Source organism: Sinocyclocheilus rhinocerous, unplaced genomic scaffold, assembly GCF_001515625.1.
Source record: "Sinocyclocheilus rhinocerous isolate Xijiao unplaced genomic scaffold, SAMN03320098_v1.1 scaffold503, whole genome shotgun sequence".
Taxonomy (NCBI): Eukaryota; Metazoa; Chordata; class Actinopteri; order Cypriniformes; family Cyprinidae; genus Sinocyclocheilus; species Sinocyclocheilus rhinocerous.
In genome coordinates this window covers 1,365,361-1,384,341 of record NW_015643185.1, presented here as the reverse complement: position 1 = coordinate 1,384,341, position 18,981 = coordinate 1,365,361, and the positions used below count along the sequence as shown (strand labels likewise).

Below are 18,981 nucleotides of genomic sequence, written 5' to 3'. Positions count from 1 at the left end.
TAGACATGCTTTTTGATTAATAACATTTAATTTAACCATTAAAAAGGAGTCCAGAAAAGTTAAAACGGGAAAAAAACGGAATCCAGCACCCCACCCCTCCACCCCCCAAAGCCAAAAACCTAGGGGAAACACTGATATATTTTTTTTTTTTTTCGCTAGATATTATTTTCTAGACATAAAAACCTCTCAGCATATTGTCAATTTATGAGAACTGACTCAATGAGCTGAAATAAATTATAATACTGACAATTATGGTTGTTAATATTATATTAAATTTATTTAACATTTAAAAAATAGTTGTAAATAATGCACAGTTTATGATCACAATAAATGCTGCACACACAATTTAAATGTTCAAAAATTCTTTGTGCTAAGTGTTTTCAGAGCTTATTTAATTATTCATTCATTCATGAAAAACAATTTCTACACATTTAAACAAAATGTTACAGAATGCCTGCATCGTGGAAAGTTAATTACCCTTATTGTCTTTCTTCAGTGTTTGCTTTAATATGCTTTTGTGGGCCTAATAGTGGTACTATTCTACACTCTGTTTGTTTCTGTTAGAACCAGGCCCATCCACCTTGGGCAGCATGCTTATGCCAGCTCAGGAGTCCGAGTGGGAAGAGCTCATCCGCACAGGTCACATGACCCCCTTCGGTTCACGGATCCCTCAGAAGCATGAGAAGAAAGAGCCTCGAAAGATTATGCTCAGTGAGAACACCGGATTCGACAAGTACCTTGCTGACCAAGCCATGTTAGCGGATAGCAGGAAGAGACCCATCTTAAAGAAAAAGATCACTAAGGAGAACTCAGCACGGACCACGGATGGCAAAGTGCAAAAGAACAAATCCCTCTCCAGCAAAGATAAGAAGCTCCAAAAGCGAATGCGTAAACTCCAGAGGACTGCTCTGAAGGCTCACCCCAAAGCCTTGCCTAAGGTGGAGAAGGAGCCACCCCGAGCCAGGAGGAGGAAAAGCGATGGAGAGCAGACGTCTGACAGCGAGGGTTCAGAGTACGTCCCGAGTGATGAGCTGATGGATCCTGAGGAACCAGAGAGAGATGATGATGAGTTCTGGGTGGATGAAGATGAAGAATACCAACTTAAACCATACAAGAAGAAGGACCAGGCCAAAACCAGGAAGCCCAAGAAGGAGGATGAGAGCGATGAGTACATTCCTAGCAGCTCAGAGGATGAAGACTCACAGAAAGGCAAAAAAGTCAAAAAATGTAAAGATGATGGAGATATTGAGTATTACAGGCAAAGGATTAGGTAAGTTTAGTCTGAATCCGTTATTTCCTAAACTGTCACAATCATTACAGTCAAAGGCCATTCATATGTTTAGTTACTTTGCCTAGCATGTATGCTAGAACAGATAGCCTAATCCACTGATGAGATTGGCAGCTGTTCCTTGACTAAGCAAATTCTATGCCTATTCATATTTTCTCATTATGGTATGCATGTATTTATTCCAGTGTTAACATGCAAATAGATGGAAGTAAACCTAACAAGATTTATGCATTTGTATTTATAGTAAGCAAACTGAGTTGGCATACGCTCTCTCTCCATAGTTTATCCGCTCTGGTTGGTTTAAATGCGAATGCGGCTACTCATTTCTGCTACAGTGTAGCGCAAGCAATGCTGAGCGGTGGAGGAAAGGGGGGAAAAGCGTAATTAACTGAACCAATGCTTAGTCTTGACTTAATTACAAGTGCAGTCTCGGAAGCCCCAGATAAAGGGAACAGTTTCATTGCGGAGTGACAGGATCAACCCCAAATGAAGATGGATTTTTTTTCCCTGCACTCCTCTCTGTGTACCTTTCTTGGGGAGCTCAAACTCCTAATTGTCTGTATCAATCTTAATTTGCCTTTCTGACGACACTGCCACTAACTGCTGTAGCTTTCCCTGAAGCCAGAAGTGGGTCAATTAAATCTGGCCTGTTGGAGTGAGGGGCAGAGGAAGGGAAAGGTCTCTCGCTCTCTCTCTCATCGGTTTCCGTCTTTGTCTGTCTGTAGTTCTTTGGCTAGGAAATTAAAAACCGAGGCCGGGGATTTTTGGTACCTGCCTGTACCTTGCAAACTTTCCCGTAGGAGGCATCTTTAACGGAGTCAGATTTTAAATGTCAGCAGTAGACTTATTTTAGTTTGAGAAGATTGTTAATCAAATGCGTTATGTGAAGTCTTCAGCATGGGAAATGTCTGTGGGCTCTACCGTTCAGTGTGACACTGTGTCCACACCAGTCTGTGGTGCGTTTCTATTTTTGACATGCAGCACAGCTACTCGAGCCACTTGTAGCCTTGTGCTTAGTGGTCGACTGATATGAATTTTTTTTGATGGACGATATCATGCAGAGCAGGGTGGCTGTAGGCCAATATAAAGCAGATATATATGATTTCACATATCACACTTAATGTAAAGTGTAAATAACACATGCTGCAATTAAATTTATATATATTTTACATGGTGTGTATTAGAAATTAGAAATAAGTAATTTGAAAGCGAATCAATATGAAAAAATATTTTTAGTTTGTTGAAAAATAAAACTAAAATAAAGATATTTATACCTCTGATAGCAGTTTCTTGATTCTGTGATCCAAATATTTTTCACAAATAAAGAAATCATGACTAAAAAGGAAGTAAACTCAGTAATCTGTTAAGTCTGTGCGCACTGGGAATCATATTCAGGTAACACTAATTTTTCATATGGTCCACAGTGAATGTAACATAGCGGCAAACCGGATATAGCTCAGCTTAGTTTGAAATCAACTAGTTCAAAATAAGCCAAAAAAACTATTTGGCCAATGGGATCATTACAAAATGCCAAATATTGACAAGGCTGATATATATCGGTCAACAACTACTCGTGCTTAATGCTGATTGGTCTGTATTGGTGAATGTTCAGTGATAATGTGCTGATTCAAAGGGCCTCAAGTTGATGCCTGTAATGGTATTGTTGTGGTTTTGTCTTTTTGCAGGAAGTGGAAAAGGCAAAGACTTTGTGAAAAAGAGGCGAAGAGAGAAGCAGGAAAGGATGAGTCCGAGGAGAGTGATGCAGAGTTTGATGAAGGATTTAAAATGCCTGGTTTCCTCTGGAAGAAACTCTTTAAGTATGGCTCAACACAAATCACACATAACTCTCTTAATGAAAGAAAATAATCAATAAGTCATGGTTTTCTTGTACATGCACGTACAATGGGAAATATTAACTGTGTAAGACAAAATTTATGAGTCCCGAAAGCTGAGCTGTGAAGGAGGGGAGGGGTGAAGTGCTTTAGACTTCTGTTGTGTTCTGGTTGTGTTTTACAGCACATCAATTGGGCAACACTTATGGCCCATTTATCCAGAATCAATAGTGATAATGGCCCTATGATTAATTCATCAGCCACTGTGTTTGTATTTGTGCTGGATCTGCGTTTTGTGCGACAAAACGTTTGCTTTTGTTGTCCAGGTATCAGCAGACAGGTGTCAGGTGGATGTGGGAACTGCACTGCCAGCAAGCAGGAGGTATTCTGGGAGACGAGATGGGCCTGGGCAAGACCATCCAGATAATTGCCTTCCTGGCAGGCCTGAGCTACAGCAAGCTAAAAACACGTGGCTCCAATTACAGGCAAGGGACTCCACATGGTCATACATTTTTAGTTTGTATATCTACTGTATTTATGGAAATCTGTTTCAGCTTCAGAATAAAAAAAGGATTTTATAAGTAATCAAAAAGTAATTGATATATTAATATATTATTAATAAACGTCTTGTATATTCCCATTTTAAACTTTATCTTAAAATTCCTTTTTATTTAATATCTTAAAATCTAAATTTAATCTAAGGTAGAAATGGGCTTCCATAATAATTGTACCTACTCTCTTTCTTCATTCTGTTTTTTCTTTGAGTCTTGTCCTTTCCAAAACATGCTCATCATCCACCCAGTCACACATGCACACATACATGTGTACAAACACACATAAACACAGACGTCAGCCGTCTCCCCCAACCCTCCCAGACTCAGAGTCTCAATTGCGATGAATATTTCAGCAGCTGGATTTCTGGTGGAGAGAGGTTTGGCGTGAATTATTAAAGACGTTTCAATTATGATATTCCTCTAATTCTCTTAGTGGCGGCATGAAGGAGAAACAAGGACGTGACATGAAAGAGAGACTGCTCATTGGGCAGGGAGGGTGGAAAATTAAACATGTTTAAAGTAGTGCCTTTTTACTTTTTTTGCTTTTCTAGCCATACACACTTGAGGTGGAGGCCCTCCTGGATTGTCAATAAGCTGTCTGGCGTCGCCCATCCGCAAATTGATTGTTTGCAAACTCAATTATGGCTCGCTATCAATGGCTTTCACAATCTGGAATATCATATCAAGCCGTAATGCTCCCAAAGCCATTTAGTGCATTTCGTCAGTTCATCTCTTTTAGTGAACACTCACATAGAGAGGAAGAGCAGAACAGCTGTGGTGTAAGCTCATGGGGTTCATCACCTTGAAGGTAATGTGTGTAATTGCAAGTAAAACATTTGTAGGTGGATTTTACCAAAAAGGACTATGGATAATAAGCCAATAATGGTATTGACACAAAACTCGCCTCATTGCGATGTGCATGACATCACTGAAGTCACATGGTGATTCAGTAACCGGTCTGATGGATTCAGTGAAAGGTTGCTCTACAAGATGCTTTTGAATCACTAAAACAAACTGACTCATAAGAGTAATTTGTTCTTGAATCATTTTACACTGGTTATGTGTTTTTGAATGCAAACCTCAAGGACAACTCTATAGAAAGCCGTTTCTTAACGTTGTTTTGCAGTAGACTGCAAACTCACATTCACAGCATAGCTTATATGTATATTTATTTCATAAATTTATATTATTTACTTTTTTATATATACATACATGTAATTTATTCGCGTGATGGATTCAGTGTCACAGAAATGATTGTAATATACTAATTTAGAGCTCAATAAATATTTCTTCTTATTAAAAATAATAAAAAATAGTTGTGCTGCTTAATATTTTTGTGGAAACTTATTTTTATTTGATTGAAAGTAAAAATAAAAAGCATTAATTGAATTAAGAAATCTTGTGTGTCATTAATGTCTTTACTGTCACTTTTGATCAATTTAATGCATCCTTGCTTAATAAAGGTATTAATTTATTTTTAAAAAGTCATCATGACCCAAACTTTTCAACGGTATCATCTATTTATTTATTTATTGCTTTGCCACTGAAGAAAGTGGGGCTGGAATTATATTTAATTGAAAGCTTTTGTTTACCCCATATGAACACCAGATGACTTGTTGCATATTAAAAAACCTAGTACATATTAAAACTAGTAATCCAACTCTCATAGTTGCCCCAGTGTTGTGACCACATTCTCCTCTCATGTAGGTATGCTGGATTGGGGCCCACGGTCATTGTGTGTCCGGCTACAGTCATGCATCAGTGGGTGAAGGAGTTCCACACTTGGTGGCCTCCATTTCGTGTTGCTGTCCTCCATGACACGGGCTCCTTCACCAGCAAAAAGGTGAGTCACGCTTTCCTGGAGCTAAGAACATCCATTCTTGAGACTTCCATAATGTAAACTGTTTTGTTCCACTCTGTATGTAATCTCAACACCCAAACTTTTCCATAAAAAGAAGCTACATGACAACAAGATTAAGATGAACTGTGTCACTTCGGCCTGTAACGTTTATGCCAGCGTGAGATTTTCCCCTTGTCAGCACATATCCTAGTGTGTGGAGTCGAATTGGCTCCAAGGAAATGTTAAATTAATTAAAGCTAAGGTAGCAGGAGCTGCTGTGAGGCGGCTGTGAAGCGTTTACTGTGAGTGGTCTTCACTGCTCCCCTCCCCATCCTGCCTGACACAGTGATTAATGGAGGTTGTTGTCTGGCAGTCCGTGCTTTGCCCTCTAGGTGGAGAGTTGGTCTCAAGAGCTTGTGAGAGAGAGACAGAGGAATGTTTATGCAGCGTTGGCACCTAATGATACCGCCTTCACGCTAACACTAACACTCCTGTAGAGCAGATGTACCTGATTAATTGGCTACAAAGTAAAAAAAAAAAAGTGTGGAGAGGGGGGGCTGGGAACAGAGGTTAGTTGCTTTGCACGTCTATAATTGGAACACACTTGAGACCGTTCATGTGAGACATCAAAGCAGACGTATAGACTAGTCGTTCTGATGAAGACGCTATCGCCAGGGGCCTGAGACCGGCAACCTATCGCAATTTCCTCAATTTGATTAACAGCCAAAAAAGACATTGTTGTGCGAGCGAGTTTATTTTCTTTTAGGTTTCACTCCTTTATTCCTCATTTTCAGGAGAAGCTCATCCCGGAAATAGTGGCGAGTCACGGCATCCTCATCACTTCCTACTCATACATCCGTATTATGCAAGATTACATCCAGAAGTACGACTGGCATTACGTCATCCTGGATGAGGGCCACAAAATTAGGAACCCTAATGCTGGGGTTACTATGTCATGCAAGCAGGTGACCGTTGCTTTCTTTATTACAGATTTCTTCATTTTATAATCAAGCTGTCAATTGAAGTCTCGGGGGTATCGCAAAAGAACACAAGTAAAGCTAGTAGACCTTTAAGGAATGATCTTTGTTTAGTGTGCATCAAATTATATGAGCTCCAGTGCTATTGATCGCTATATTAAAAAAATCTATTGGAAATTTTGCAACACTTTGATTTGGTATTGAATAAACTGAAACTAATGGAGCTTTAAAACCAAATCCATCATAAAGGGGGCTTTATTGTCAAGTAGTATCTAACTGCTTTTGCAGATAAGCTCTAAAACTATTTTGATCTCGTAAAGTATGAAGGATTGTCACTGATTTCTGTTTCTGTACACAGTTCCGGACACCCCACTGTTTTATCCTCTCCGGCTCACCCATGCAGAACACCCTCAAAGAGCTGTGGTCGCTTTTTGACTTTGTGTTTCCAGGGAAGCTAGGGACTCTGGCCATCTTCATGGAGCAGTTCTCCGTGCCCATTACCATGGGAGGATACGCTAATGCATCTCCAGTGCAGGTGAACCACTCATCACCCAGAGCTTACTTATCAATGCAGTTAAAATTCTCTTATTATTCATATATAAGCCTATAATTTACATCAAATATAACTGCGTAATGAACACAGAACACATTGTATATTACACAGAGATGGAAGTGGCTGTATTAATTCAAAGGCATATAAAAAAATTCTAACAGCGTAGTGATAGCTGTATGGTGAATGGAATCTAGACGCGCCATTATTAGGAAAGCTTTTTAATAGCACACTTACTTTATGGATTTCATTTCCGAACTGCTTTAAAAGGCTATTGATGTTTCCTCTGCCAATAATAAAAACCTTTACTAATTATTAATGTTATTAAATGGTTGTAGATAGCTAACCCCTGGCTCATGGCGCTCTCTCCTTTCCCAGCTGTCTGCACAGTCCTGCTGACCAGCCTCATACGTTCATAAATTTTGTTTTAGTGGATATTCATTTGAGAAATGAGAGAAGTTTTTACAATCTTGCAATTGGAATTTACACTTTATGCAGTATGCATTTCTTTGCACGAAAAATATATATATGAAAAATGAACTAACATCCATCCAGTGCACTATTTAAAATCACTTTGCACTCACATGTATCTGACTCCCAGCTATGGAGTTTTTAATTTAGTGATCAAATTTAACACCCTTATTTCATGATAATATTTTGTAATGACTCATTTTCATATTGTTTGTCATAAATCAGCATCTCAGGAAAATGTTATGGGGTTTCAAATCAAAATAGGACTTTCTGTTATGAAACAGGATGTCAATTTCATACATGCCCACTTTAGAGGACACCAGGACTTAAAGCATGTTTATTACGCATTTTGGGAGACACAACAAGTGAATATGGAAAGAAATTATATAAGATATGATAATGAAAATCTTGCCAATTATTACACTTCTTTTTCATTACAGGTTGCCCCAAAAACACATTAATATGCAAATTAGATACAGTGTTTAGATACATTGTATATAATGGATAAATCCTGTTTAGGACCATTTTACACACATATTGCAGAAAGCAAAATGGTATATCAAATCATTCTGTTATATCTTTCATAGCATAGTTGAGAATCATCTTTATACAAAGTTTGGTATAAAAAATAAAAATTGATTGGTGATTAAAAAAAAATCCCACTGTTTTTGCATTTTCATGTCTATTCATGTCTTTTTATTTTATTTTTTAAAAACAGGACTTTTTAAAGTCCTAGTGTCCTCTATAGAGGACATAGCATAGCATATGAATAAAATATATCATTAACTAATTAAAATATTAACATATTTTTCAAAAATGTTATTTTTCCATTTTTTTCTTATTCTCTAAGCAAAGTACTGACGTAAAAATAATAAATTCACAAAACTTTTTTTGTCTGGTAGTCAGGAGGATATATGTGTGTTTGTGAAATATTATTTCTTTAAAAAATGGGTTCTTTCAAAAGTCTTCTTTCAAAATCTGGGTTTCAGAATTTAAATCTGGAGAAAAAACATTCAGGATTTTGAGAACGACAACATTATGACATTAGACATTTAAACAATATTTTGCTAATTCTTTTATAATTATGCATGCAGCTTTTACATCTTTATATATTGAGAAACTACATGTAATATTTGTACTTTTAAAAATTAATTTGTTATATTGCTGGACCATTTAAAATTAAACAGTGGAGGGAAAGGGGTTTTTAAAAATCATTGACAAAAATAAAAAAGAAAGAAAGAAAAGAATGATGGCTTACAAGTCCAGAAAGAAGGAAACATGAAGACTTGAGCACTTTTGCAGCCAGCTTCATTACTGAAGCATATGCTGTATCACTATTTATTCACACTTCTCTCTCTGTATCTCTCTCTGTTGTCCTCTCAAATGGGCCCTAATCTGGGCTCGTTGTATGCCCTGCAGTGTTGTGGTTCAACTGCAGGCTTTCTTTTGATCTGCAAACCCCTTTAAATTACAGCTAAATGGCATTCGGCCTAACGCTGGATCAGCAGAACATTATTGATAAAAGAGTCCAGCAGCACTCTTATGAATCTTTAATGTTTCAATCTGCTGATAGGAGGAGAGAAAGAGAACAAGCGGCTGTTGACATGCCTCAAAGTGTATTGCAGTGGATGCTTGTTAATTAGCCAAAAACATAGATAGATTTTAGTTGGTGTGTTTGCTTGCAAAAAGTTAAAACATACACACTGCTGTTTAAAAGTTTGGGGTCTGTAAAAAAAGTGTATGTTTTTGAAAGAAGTGTCTTGAAAGACCCTTACCATGCATTTAAGATGCATTTATTTGACAAATACAGCAAAAAAAAAAAAAAAGTAAAAACAGCCATATTTGAAATATTACAATTTAAAATAACCTTTTTATTATTCTACATTTTATATTTTAAAATGTAATTTATTCCTGTGATGGCAAAGCTGATTTTTCAGCAGCAATTACTGCAGACCTCAGTGTCACATGATCCTTCAGAAATCATTCTAATATGCTGATTTGCTGCTCAAGAAACATTTCTTTTTTTTTTCATTTTTATTTTCAATGATAAAAACACCTGTGCTGCTTAATATTTTTGTGCAAACTGTGGTACAAATCTTCAGGATTCTTTGATGACTAAAGTAAAAAAAAAATACAGCATTTATTTGAAAATAGAAACATTATTAACATTATAAGCGCCTTTGTCACTAGCCATTTTAGACTTTTTAAGTCTAAGTACTATCAGCGTTTTCATGTTGCAGGGGAATGTTGTTATTGATTTGTTGCTAATGGTTTTATTTTTTAATTTCTATTCCTCAGGTCCAGACAGCCTATAAATGTGCTTGTGTTCTTCGTGACACGATTAACCCTTACCTGCTGAGAAGAATGAAGGCTGATGTGAAAGCAACCCTCTCTTTACCTGACAAAAATGAACAGGTGCCCATACAATACATATAACAAATAAATCTATACTCCCACTATTTGTGTGTGCATTCCTTGCATGACAACAGCACAGTTGTGAGTAAGAGATTGCTTTTAGTAACTTGCATTTCAGACACAGTTTGGCCAGTTATTTCGTAACTCTGTTTTCTCTTAAATTCTAAATGAAGCCAGAGCATCAAGCTTTATGTCACCAAGCAATTCCAGAAGATCAGAGAGATGCAAACATTGAAACTTCCTACTGTTGTTTTAACTGTTGAATAATTATTTAATATATTTTATAATAATTATTAAATATGTGTTGCCTTCCATCAGAACATCAAAAATTACAGCCTATAATGTTTTATTGTCCAAACAGGTCCTGTTCTGCAGATTAACAGAAGATCAGCGGCAGGTTTACCAGAATTTTCTGGACTCCAAGGAGGTTTATCAGATTCTGAATGGAGACATGCGGGTAAAGGATCCATGTGTGAAACACTAATGTGATTGTTTAAAATGGATGATCTTCTGTTCCTCACATATTCATTATCCATTTATTTGAGAGCGGTGACAGGCTGTATCGTTATATGTTCACATACATGTTTAAAAGCCTGTAGAGAGAAACATTTAAAGAGGTTCAGGAATCTGTAGTGAAATGTTTGAACACTCCAATTGTATTAGTGGGATTCAAACATCAAAATCTAATTTAAACTAAAACTAAGTTTTAGTTTTTTTTATCATGTAAAATGAATAAGATACACAGTATGATTCACCATTAATTGTTGGTCGCTAAAAAAAGCTAATTTGCAAATCATGCTGGAGAACATGATCATCAAGTTTTAAGCTTTTAAAATACTCACTTGTACTAACTTTTCAAGCAAATTATGCAGATACCAGTGTGTAATAAAAGCAAACCTGTTAAGTTAGAAAACTTTTAAAGTGGACTTTTGAACTGCACTTTTTGTTAATAATATGTGTACAGATATATTTTCTTTGTTGATAATTACCTTGTCACAAGCATGCAGAATCTCTTTTCATTGATAAATGTTGTGTCAGCCTTATACAGCTGTTAAGATGCTTGTTGCATTAAAAAAAAACAGTCCCTGTGATCTATTGACTCTCTTTATGTGTGAAGTGTCACAGCAAGGAGAAGCTCCTTTATACAAACTATTCATCACAATGCTCCAAATGTGTTTTGTGGAGGCAAAAGCTGTGGGTTGCAGATCAGTTTACAAACCCCTCTTATGTGGTCACAAACTCCATTAAGCCACATATATAATGCAAAGACTGCTGCATTTACTTCAAGGAAGCGACTTTACTTTGCTCTGGTCAATTACCATCATTAAATTAACCAGGTTTATTAATATTAAGATTTGTGTTTGCTATTGCTCATAAGGAAAGGGAACTGTTTTTCTTCCTCCATTAAATGTATATTAACATATCCATCCGGTGTATTAATCTCAATTCCCCACCCTGTGGTTCTAGGTTTTCTCAGGCCTCATAGCTCTGAGGAAGATCTGCAACCACCCGGATCTGTTCACAGGAGGGCCCCGGTTGCTCCGAGGCATCCCTGATGAGCAGCTGACTGAGGAGGAGCACTTTGGTTACTGGAAACGCTCTGGGAAGATGATTGTGGTGGAGTCACTGCTGCGCCTGTGGTTCAAACAGGGACACCGAGTTTTGCTTTTCACCCAATCCAGGCAGGTCAGTAAGAAAGGAGTGACGAAAATAAGGATAGAAAAAAAATGTTTGCAGGATGGCAATGATATGATCGGTGGATTTTAGGCAAATCCATCCAAATAGATCCATCAGGCCATCATTGAAGTAAAGATGTGCGAATAAACCAACAGTATTGATGGACAAGCTGCACTCTCACCATCTCCAGCAGCACCACTAAAGGACCAATAAAGTTATGATGTCATTTTGCCCTCTAATAGAATTCATTAGGAGATCTTATTGCATTGTAGGGTGTCTGTCAGGACCCAGCTGTCTTTGTTCAATAGAAATGAGATTTGGCTTCAGAGAGAACCTAAAACCCACACAGTTGGTACTTCTGTACATGTAATATTAATCTCACTTAATCCTATTAGCACTAATCCTGTTCTCAATGCTCTGTCTGAAACCATTTCTCCCACACACACAGATGCTGGAGATCTTGGAGGTGTTCGTGAGGGAGAATGGCTTCCCGTATCTCAAAATGGATGGCACTACTACCATTGCGTCCAGACAGCCTCTGATCACTCAGTACAACCAGGTGAACAAGATCACGGTGCCTGTTTTACGCTCTCTGTGATGGTTAAGGAGCTTTTAAATCAATTTTTTTTTTTTCCAGAACAAAGACATCTTCATCTTCCTTCTGACAACAAGAGTTGGAGGTTTGGGAGTTAATTTGACTGGAGCCAATAGGGTTGTAATCTACGACCCAGACTGGAACCCCAGCACGGACATTCAGGTCGGCCAAAGCAGTATCTTGCATCTAGAACACATGTTCTCGCTGTATCTGATGCAAACTATTCTTCTTAAAGCGTGCAGCACTGAACGGTATTGATGTGAACTGTTGACCTCTTCCTGTAGGCTCGTGAGCGTGCCTGGAGGATTGGGCAGAAGCAGCAGGTAACGGTTTACAGGCTGCTGACAGCTGGAACAATTGAGGAGAAGATTTACCACAGGTTAGTTTCCTAGGATTGGGCATTGAGATGGTGCTGGTAATGGTGAGGAGGACTATTATAATCCATAATGTCCTACTTCCGTCTGCAGGAGCTCAATAGACAGTAATTGAAATGCATTATTTTTTTAATTAGATATCAACACAATTTGCTAATTGTAGACTAGTCGTAGACTACTGGGTTATTTGTAGGGAGGCGATGGGAATTTGGAAAGGACTGTGAAGAGCAGGATTGTTTGCATATTAATTTTGCAATTTCGAACTAACCCGAGACGCAATGTATTTGTTAAGCAGATAAACCACCCAGCAGGGTGACATTGTGGCGTGTCAGTGTTTAGGATATAAAGGAAATAATTCAGGAAATGTGGGACTAAAAAAAAAAAGTACAGTATTTCTTGTTTCTTTCCATAGACAAATCTTCAAACAGTTTCTCACCAACCGAGTGCTAAAAGATCCTAAGCAGAGGCGGTTTTTCAAGTCTAATGACATTTATGAACTTTTCACGCTGAGCAATCCTGACGGTTCCCAGGGAACAGAAACCAGTGCAATATTTGCAGGTAATTCATGGATATATTAACAATTTGAACATATTTTCTTTGCAAGAACAGCTCTGTTCATTTGGCTGATTTCACAAAGAGAACATGTGTTGAAATCATTGTAAATACCATTTAAAAACATTTTTTTGGTACTCTGTCAGAAAAAATGCTTGTCACTGGGGCAGTACCCTTAAAGAGACAACTTTGTACCTCGACTACCCCGAAAAGATGCATATTATTATCTTAAGGTTGTAATATGTGCCCTTAAGTAACTACAATTAACCATTTAGGGATAAATAAGATACATAGTTGACCTTTGCACCAGTGACAAGCAGTTTCACCCCTGAAGTTACAATTTTAGCACATTTTTTCCTGAGAGTGTAGATACGTAGCTCTATTAAATTGTGATGTCTTTTTTTCTTATTTTATAGGCACAGGGTCAGATGTGCAGGTTCCAAAAAGACACAAGACCTCCCGTCCTTCTCAGGGAACCTCCAGACCATCATCGTCTACTTCATCTGCATTTTGTGTTGACGACCAAGATAACACATCTCTGACAGGAAGCAGAAACGCTACCTCAGCCAATGGTCTCTCAAACACCAATGCTTCTGGGTCGCAGAGCAATGGCCTTGAACCTTATTCCACTGCTGATCGTTTGACAAACAGCATTAGTAAAGATCATTCTTCTGCGAACAGCCCTCAAAAGCACAGAGAGAAGAAAAAGCACTGTGAAACGCCAGAAAAGGACACGTTATCCTCAGACAGACACAAGCGCAAGCATAAAAAGCGCAAGCACTCTGAAGATGCTAAGTTTGAGGGCTGTCGCATTTCTCACCTGGTGAAGAAACGGAGGCACAAGAAAGAGGAAAATGAGAAGGAGGAGGAGGAAAAAAATGAGAAAAAGAGTGACGATTATGTTCTAGCCAAACTCTTTAAAAAATCAGGGATCCACAGCGTCATGAAGCACGACACCATCATGGAGGCATCGAACCCGGATTATGTGCTTGTGGAAGCCGAAGCCAATAGGGTTGCGAAGGATGCACTGAGAGCTCTGAAGATCTCCAGACAAAACTGCAGGCTTTCTTTCTCAAGAGGGTCAACAACAGCAACCCCACCTCCAGTCAAGTATGTCTATTTTGATTTTATTAAACTGAATGGAAATTAAAAATAATGTGTATTGTAATATTATCAAATTTTAATAAATTTAAGTAAATATTACATTTTGCTCTTAGGAGAAGGTTTGGGCATAAGAAAAACTCACTTCTGTCTCAGTCGTCTGGGACAATGGCAAAAGCAGCAGAGAAATGCAAGGTATGTCTATAAGGATACAATATCCTGTGAACCCCCAAAAGAATAATAAACGGTTGTTGGGCACTCATGTTGTGTTTTTTTTTTTAAATATAGGATGCAGATATTATAAAGAAGTCAGTTGTAAAGAAACCAGGATCTGCTGCTCACTTCAGCGGTGAAGGAGCGCAGGAGGAGTCTGGTTCTCTCTCCTCATCTTCTCTCCTTGCTAGAATGAGGGCCAGGAATCATCTCAATCAACCCCAGAGACAAGAGGATGAGGAAGAGGGAGAGAGAGAGTCTGCTGCCGTGCATGCTACCCCTACAGAACACGATGAGCTTCTGGTTGACCTGAGGAACTTTGTGGCCTTCCAAGCTCAGGTGGATGGCCAGGCGAGCACCAAGGAGATCCTGGAGTACTTCACCCCGAGACTCACATCCACACAAACACCAGTGTTCAGAGAACTGCTGAGGAATATTTGTGAGTTCCATAGACTTCCTGGACAGGAAGGGATGTGGAAGCTTAAAGCTGACTACAGGTAGACGGACCAGAGCATATTAAAAGCTATTCACTGAGAAGCTCCAAATGGAATATATACCTCACACTTGGGAACAGGTGATCCGATGCATCAGTTATTTTAAGATTACAAAATGTGTAAATGCAATTCATTTCAATAAACCTCCTAGAACTTTCCAGGTTGGCTGCAAAAAGTACAAAAGAATTGTATTGGCCCTATTATTGTAAAACACTCCTATTGCATGAAAAAAATGTGATGTCATCCTATTGTTGGTTTTTGTAAAATTCCTGGAAATTACTTGAACTTGGAAATCTCTTGAAAATGTGCTATTCATGCAATTATTGTTGAGACCAGTACTTTTTTCTATACTATGTTATAATATATATTACAATGTTATTGTAATACTGCTGTAATTTTCTTTTTTATTTCATTATTCACTCAATTATTGGTACTCTGTTCTACCAATAATTTGGCAATAATGGAAAATATAAATTTTATATAGGGTTTCTACCCTATAAAGGTGCTTGGTGCCAATTTGTTTCCATGACATTTTAGTAAGTGAAGGTGATTTTGAAATTATAAAAATTTCAAAAAATTTTTTATTAAAATTATAAAATTTATAAAATTATAATTTTATAAATTATAAAATCACTTTGGTTTTGAGACTTTAGTGTTTGCAACTTTACAGATCTTCTTTATGCACCAAGAGCTTGTAACACTCCAAAGAGAAAGGAAAAATTGAAATCGCATCATATGACCCCTTTAATGTCTTGAGAGTATCTACCTCTGCCTTTCACTTACTATCTGTTCACTGAGAACAAATGAGATCTAATGTAATTGCAATGTGTAAAGCCAGTGATGGAGTTGAGGGAATATTGTACACATTTTAACAATTAAATGGATTCATTAAAAGTTACCCAATAAGCATCATCCTTTAGATCAACTCCTTAGTACATTTTATTAATATGATCTAGGAAATTTAATGCATCACTAGATGATGAGCCAGATACACCACCTCACAGGGGCTTATTGGATCTCATTTTGAAAAGAACTATGATTGTCTGTTGTTGCACATTAATCACAATGCCATGGCCTCTCAGGGACAGGCTTTTATTTCTTGTAAGTTAATGTGTCAGAAATTAGTGTTCCTCGTATATTGTTTGTCAATGCGAGTTAGCACACGAGCAATTAAAAATAAATATTTTCAAAAATACTTTTTTTTTAATTAGTGCTTTTGTTAAAATACATTTCTCTTCAAATGAGAGCGAATAAATCGTTAAATTAACTAACTGCAAAATGCTTTTTGAAACAATATAAAACAAAGAGTTGAATTTATTCAATGCTCTATTCGAGTTTTCGACCATTAAAACTTTCTATTCGTTTATGCAGTCGATAATGGGCTCAGAATAATAATTTACTTATTCATTTGTATTCTATTAATCAAAAAGTTATTTTTAATGTTGGATATTTGTGCGCAAGCTGTCCTGTCGCTGACCAGGGTACTGAAAGTTTTTCTTTTCTTTTTGTCTTTTCTTTTCTCATGAGGCCTCATGCACACAATTATTCTGTTAGTTAAAAATTAAAAACAGCAATTATTCAGTCGCACGTGCACTCTAAAGATATGTTTTAAATAGAGCGCTTTATGACACTTACTTTATCTGGCACATATACTGCTGTAATACACTCCCAGTCAGACTCTCACGGTCGTAGAAATCACTTGATCTATAGGTTTGATCAATTTAAATATATCTCCGTTCCGTATAATATTACAAATGTCAAGAAGTTATACAGCGCTCGTCCCCCAGTATCCGATGCATTTTGACGAGATCATAACACCAACTTTATTTTCAGCTGTGCATAAATTAATTACACGCATTTAATAACTAAAATATCATTATATTCCCCTCTTAATATCATAAACGTTCTACGCCAGGGAAGCACTTAATAGTGCAGGGGGCCATAACAGGCTATTATCCTTGTGTAATGCTATTAGAGAACCAATTATGCACCATTACACTTGCTTTTTTGCAGTTTATGTGATTTCATCCAATACCGTCCTGCACTTCAAAATTTCAGCTGCTACTCGGAGCCTCATTTCCAGCAGCAGAGGAGCGGCGGTGTCTGCGCGCGGCGTCCCGCGTGCGTTTTAAAAGTAATTGAAAGGGTCCCGCTGCATATCATTTACGCGAGAGTGGGAAATAAATCCTTGGACCCCTTGCTGTGAACAAAATCAAAATTTGGACCTGCGAGCGCGCAGCCAGTGGATTCTCGTATAAAGTGGACCCCTAACCCATATAATGAGCAATTACTGGTCTGACAGCCAATTTTAAATTCAAAAACAGTCATCTAGATTTTTAATATAAAAAGCAACTTTGTAAAAAAAGTGCATCGTGCTTGTGCCCGTGTTTGTGATTTGGGAATATGCGTGCATCGAGCTAAAGTTTCGGAGTATTAATGCCTTGGAGGATTTTGACGTTTCCACCACGTGCGCAAGCCGGTTGGCCGCGGAAAACCTATCCAAATGACTTGAAAACGAAAATCTGATTAATTGCAATTACGTGGGAGATTATAAAGGCAAGTGTTGTCATGCTCTAAACAGTCACAAAGACATCTGGTCACTCCCTCCTTATGCGCGAGAGAGCGGATAAACTGAAGCGCTCAGTGATTGACGGTGGGAGAGCGATTGCTCTGCTGAGGTTGAGCTGGAGACACGAGAATAGCGATTGAATAAAGACCATCTATTGGTGCAGATGCTTTTTTACTTTATGCGCTTCAAATCGGTTGCAGAAACGTATTAGCATTGCTCAAAGTTATCTTTTTAAGACGCATGCGATTGCAGTAATAGTTGGCGAGCATTACGGTAACGCTTGGCCATTTTTTTCTTTGCAGAGTGAAATATTCTCTCCACTCGCTAAGCACCGGGAAACATGTTTTACTTTCACTGTCCTCCACAGTTAGAGGGAGAGTGCTGCAGGACCAACACATGTAAGTGTGATTGATTTCTTCTGTAAGAATGGGCTTTGTAGGCTAATTATATATCAATTGAAAAAAATATTGAAACGCTTTCTGTGGCAGTTTATAGTTCCATAATTGACCTTCATAATGGTCATTATATTTGACAATCAAAGTTACTTAATAATTAGCCTAGGCCTATGTATGTGTTTGTTTTATGGTGTTTAATATTTTGCCACATGGTAACGTGATCGAGGAGCTTGACAGCCGCCCAGCTGAGACTTTTTGTTGCAGTCTGTCTGAGAACAGATGTTAGATGTCATGCCTTTCAACTGGCATTTTGTTGGTCACGGTTTCTCATTGTGTCAAGCGATAATTCAGGTCTCTAGCAGATGAATACAATAAATCAACTGTTCCCTGTGAATTAGTGCATCACGATTAAGTGAGAGGCATTTTTGTGAGAGGCAAAAATTGATGTTTTCATCCTATAGAAATGTTATATTTTAAAAGTGTCGCGTTACTGTTTTAAATAGTGAACACAAATGGGTTTGGGAATCACGCCTCTGGAGACTTTGATGACGGTTTTCTGCGCAGAAAACAACGCAGAAACAGGACGACCTTCACTTTACAACAGGTATCAAGTCAGGGAGGAGCAAGATTTCCAGTGGATACAAAATAGAACCACTGTTCTCAAACTTATTTACTTTGTAATGTTGTTTTATAAACGTCCTGTGTTTTTATTTAATTTTTTTATCTTTATGGACTAGGCATGCAGTGTGTAGATGCACATAAACATACATTTATATGGCGAAGATATCGCCTTTTAGAAGTAAACTTGTTCTTTTATTTGTAAAGCAAAAACCAAGCATTTGCTTACTTAGGTTAAACATTCACACGACAAAATGTAAGACATCAGGAAAGGCCGAAGAGCTTAGGCCTGTTTTCATTTGAACATATTTGTTTCAACATCCATTCAAAGTGTCCCAACAATTCCTGTTATTTGTAACGCATTTTTAAATCAGTAATTAAAATGTAGTCGAAAAAGTGTAATGACTTTTCTACCACTTAAGGCAGCAGTTAAACAATTTTACAGTTTTACAGTGCACTATATATA

General features: G+C 37.7%; 2 protein-coding genes across 4 annotated transcripts in view; both read left to right on the top strand.

Moving 5' to 3' along the window:
* The window catches only part of LOC107757150 (DNA excision repair protein ERCC-6-like), a 17,683-nt gene extending 2,181 nt beyond the window's left edge, over nucleotides 1-15,502 (top strand). The window contains exons 5-20 of one of the 3 annotated variants that reach the window (XM_016574564.1): nucleotides 565-1,270; nucleotides 2,974-3,105; nucleotides 3,447-3,605; nucleotides 5,382-5,517; nucleotides 6,309-6,479; nucleotides 6,850-7,026; nucleotides 9,811-9,927; nucleotides 10,289-10,384; nucleotides 11,395-11,613; nucleotides 12,053-12,163; nucleotides 12,242-12,361; nucleotides 12,484-12,578; nucleotides 12,986-13,131; nucleotides 13,542-14,235; nucleotides 14,346-14,421; nucleotides 14,515-15,502. In XM_016574564.1, the coding sequence (XP_016430050.1) occupies nucleotides 565-1,270; nucleotides 2,974-3,105; nucleotides 3,447-3,605; nucleotides 5,382-5,517; nucleotides 6,309-6,479; nucleotides 6,850-7,026; nucleotides 9,811-9,927; nucleotides 10,289-10,384; nucleotides 11,395-11,613; nucleotides 12,053-12,163; nucleotides 12,242-12,361; nucleotides 12,484-12,578; nucleotides 12,986-13,131; nucleotides 13,542-14,235; nucleotides 14,346-14,421; nucleotides 14,515-14,940 (3,581 nt within the window). In that variant the 3' untranslated portion in view covers nucleotides 14,941-15,502. Of the gene's footprint in view, nucleotides 1-564; nucleotides 1,271-2,973; nucleotides 3,106-3,446; nucleotides 3,606-5,381; nucleotides 5,518-6,308; nucleotides 6,480-6,849; nucleotides 7,027-9,810; nucleotides 9,928-10,288; nucleotides 10,385-11,394; nucleotides 11,614-12,052; nucleotides 12,164-12,241; nucleotides 12,362-12,483; nucleotides 12,579-12,985; nucleotides 13,132-13,541; nucleotides 14,236-14,342; nucleotides 14,422-14,514 lie in introns of all 3 variants that reach the window. The other 2 variants (XM_016574563.1, XM_016574565.1) reach the window with 2 other exon arrangements.
* Nucleotides 15,503-17,842: 2,340 nt separating this feature from the next.
* The window catches only part of LOC107757104 (dorsal root ganglia homeobox protein-like), a 3,520-nt gene continuing 2,381 nt past the window's right edge, over nucleotides 17,843-18,981 (top strand). Inside the window, exons 1-2 of the mRNA XM_016574481.1 lie at nucleotides 17,843-17,900; nucleotides 18,401-18,501. Of these exons, the coding sequence (XP_016429967.1) occupies nucleotides 17,843-17,900; nucleotides 18,401-18,501 (159 nt within the window). The remainder of the gene's footprint in view (nucleotides 17,901-18,400; nucleotides 18,502-18,981) is intronic.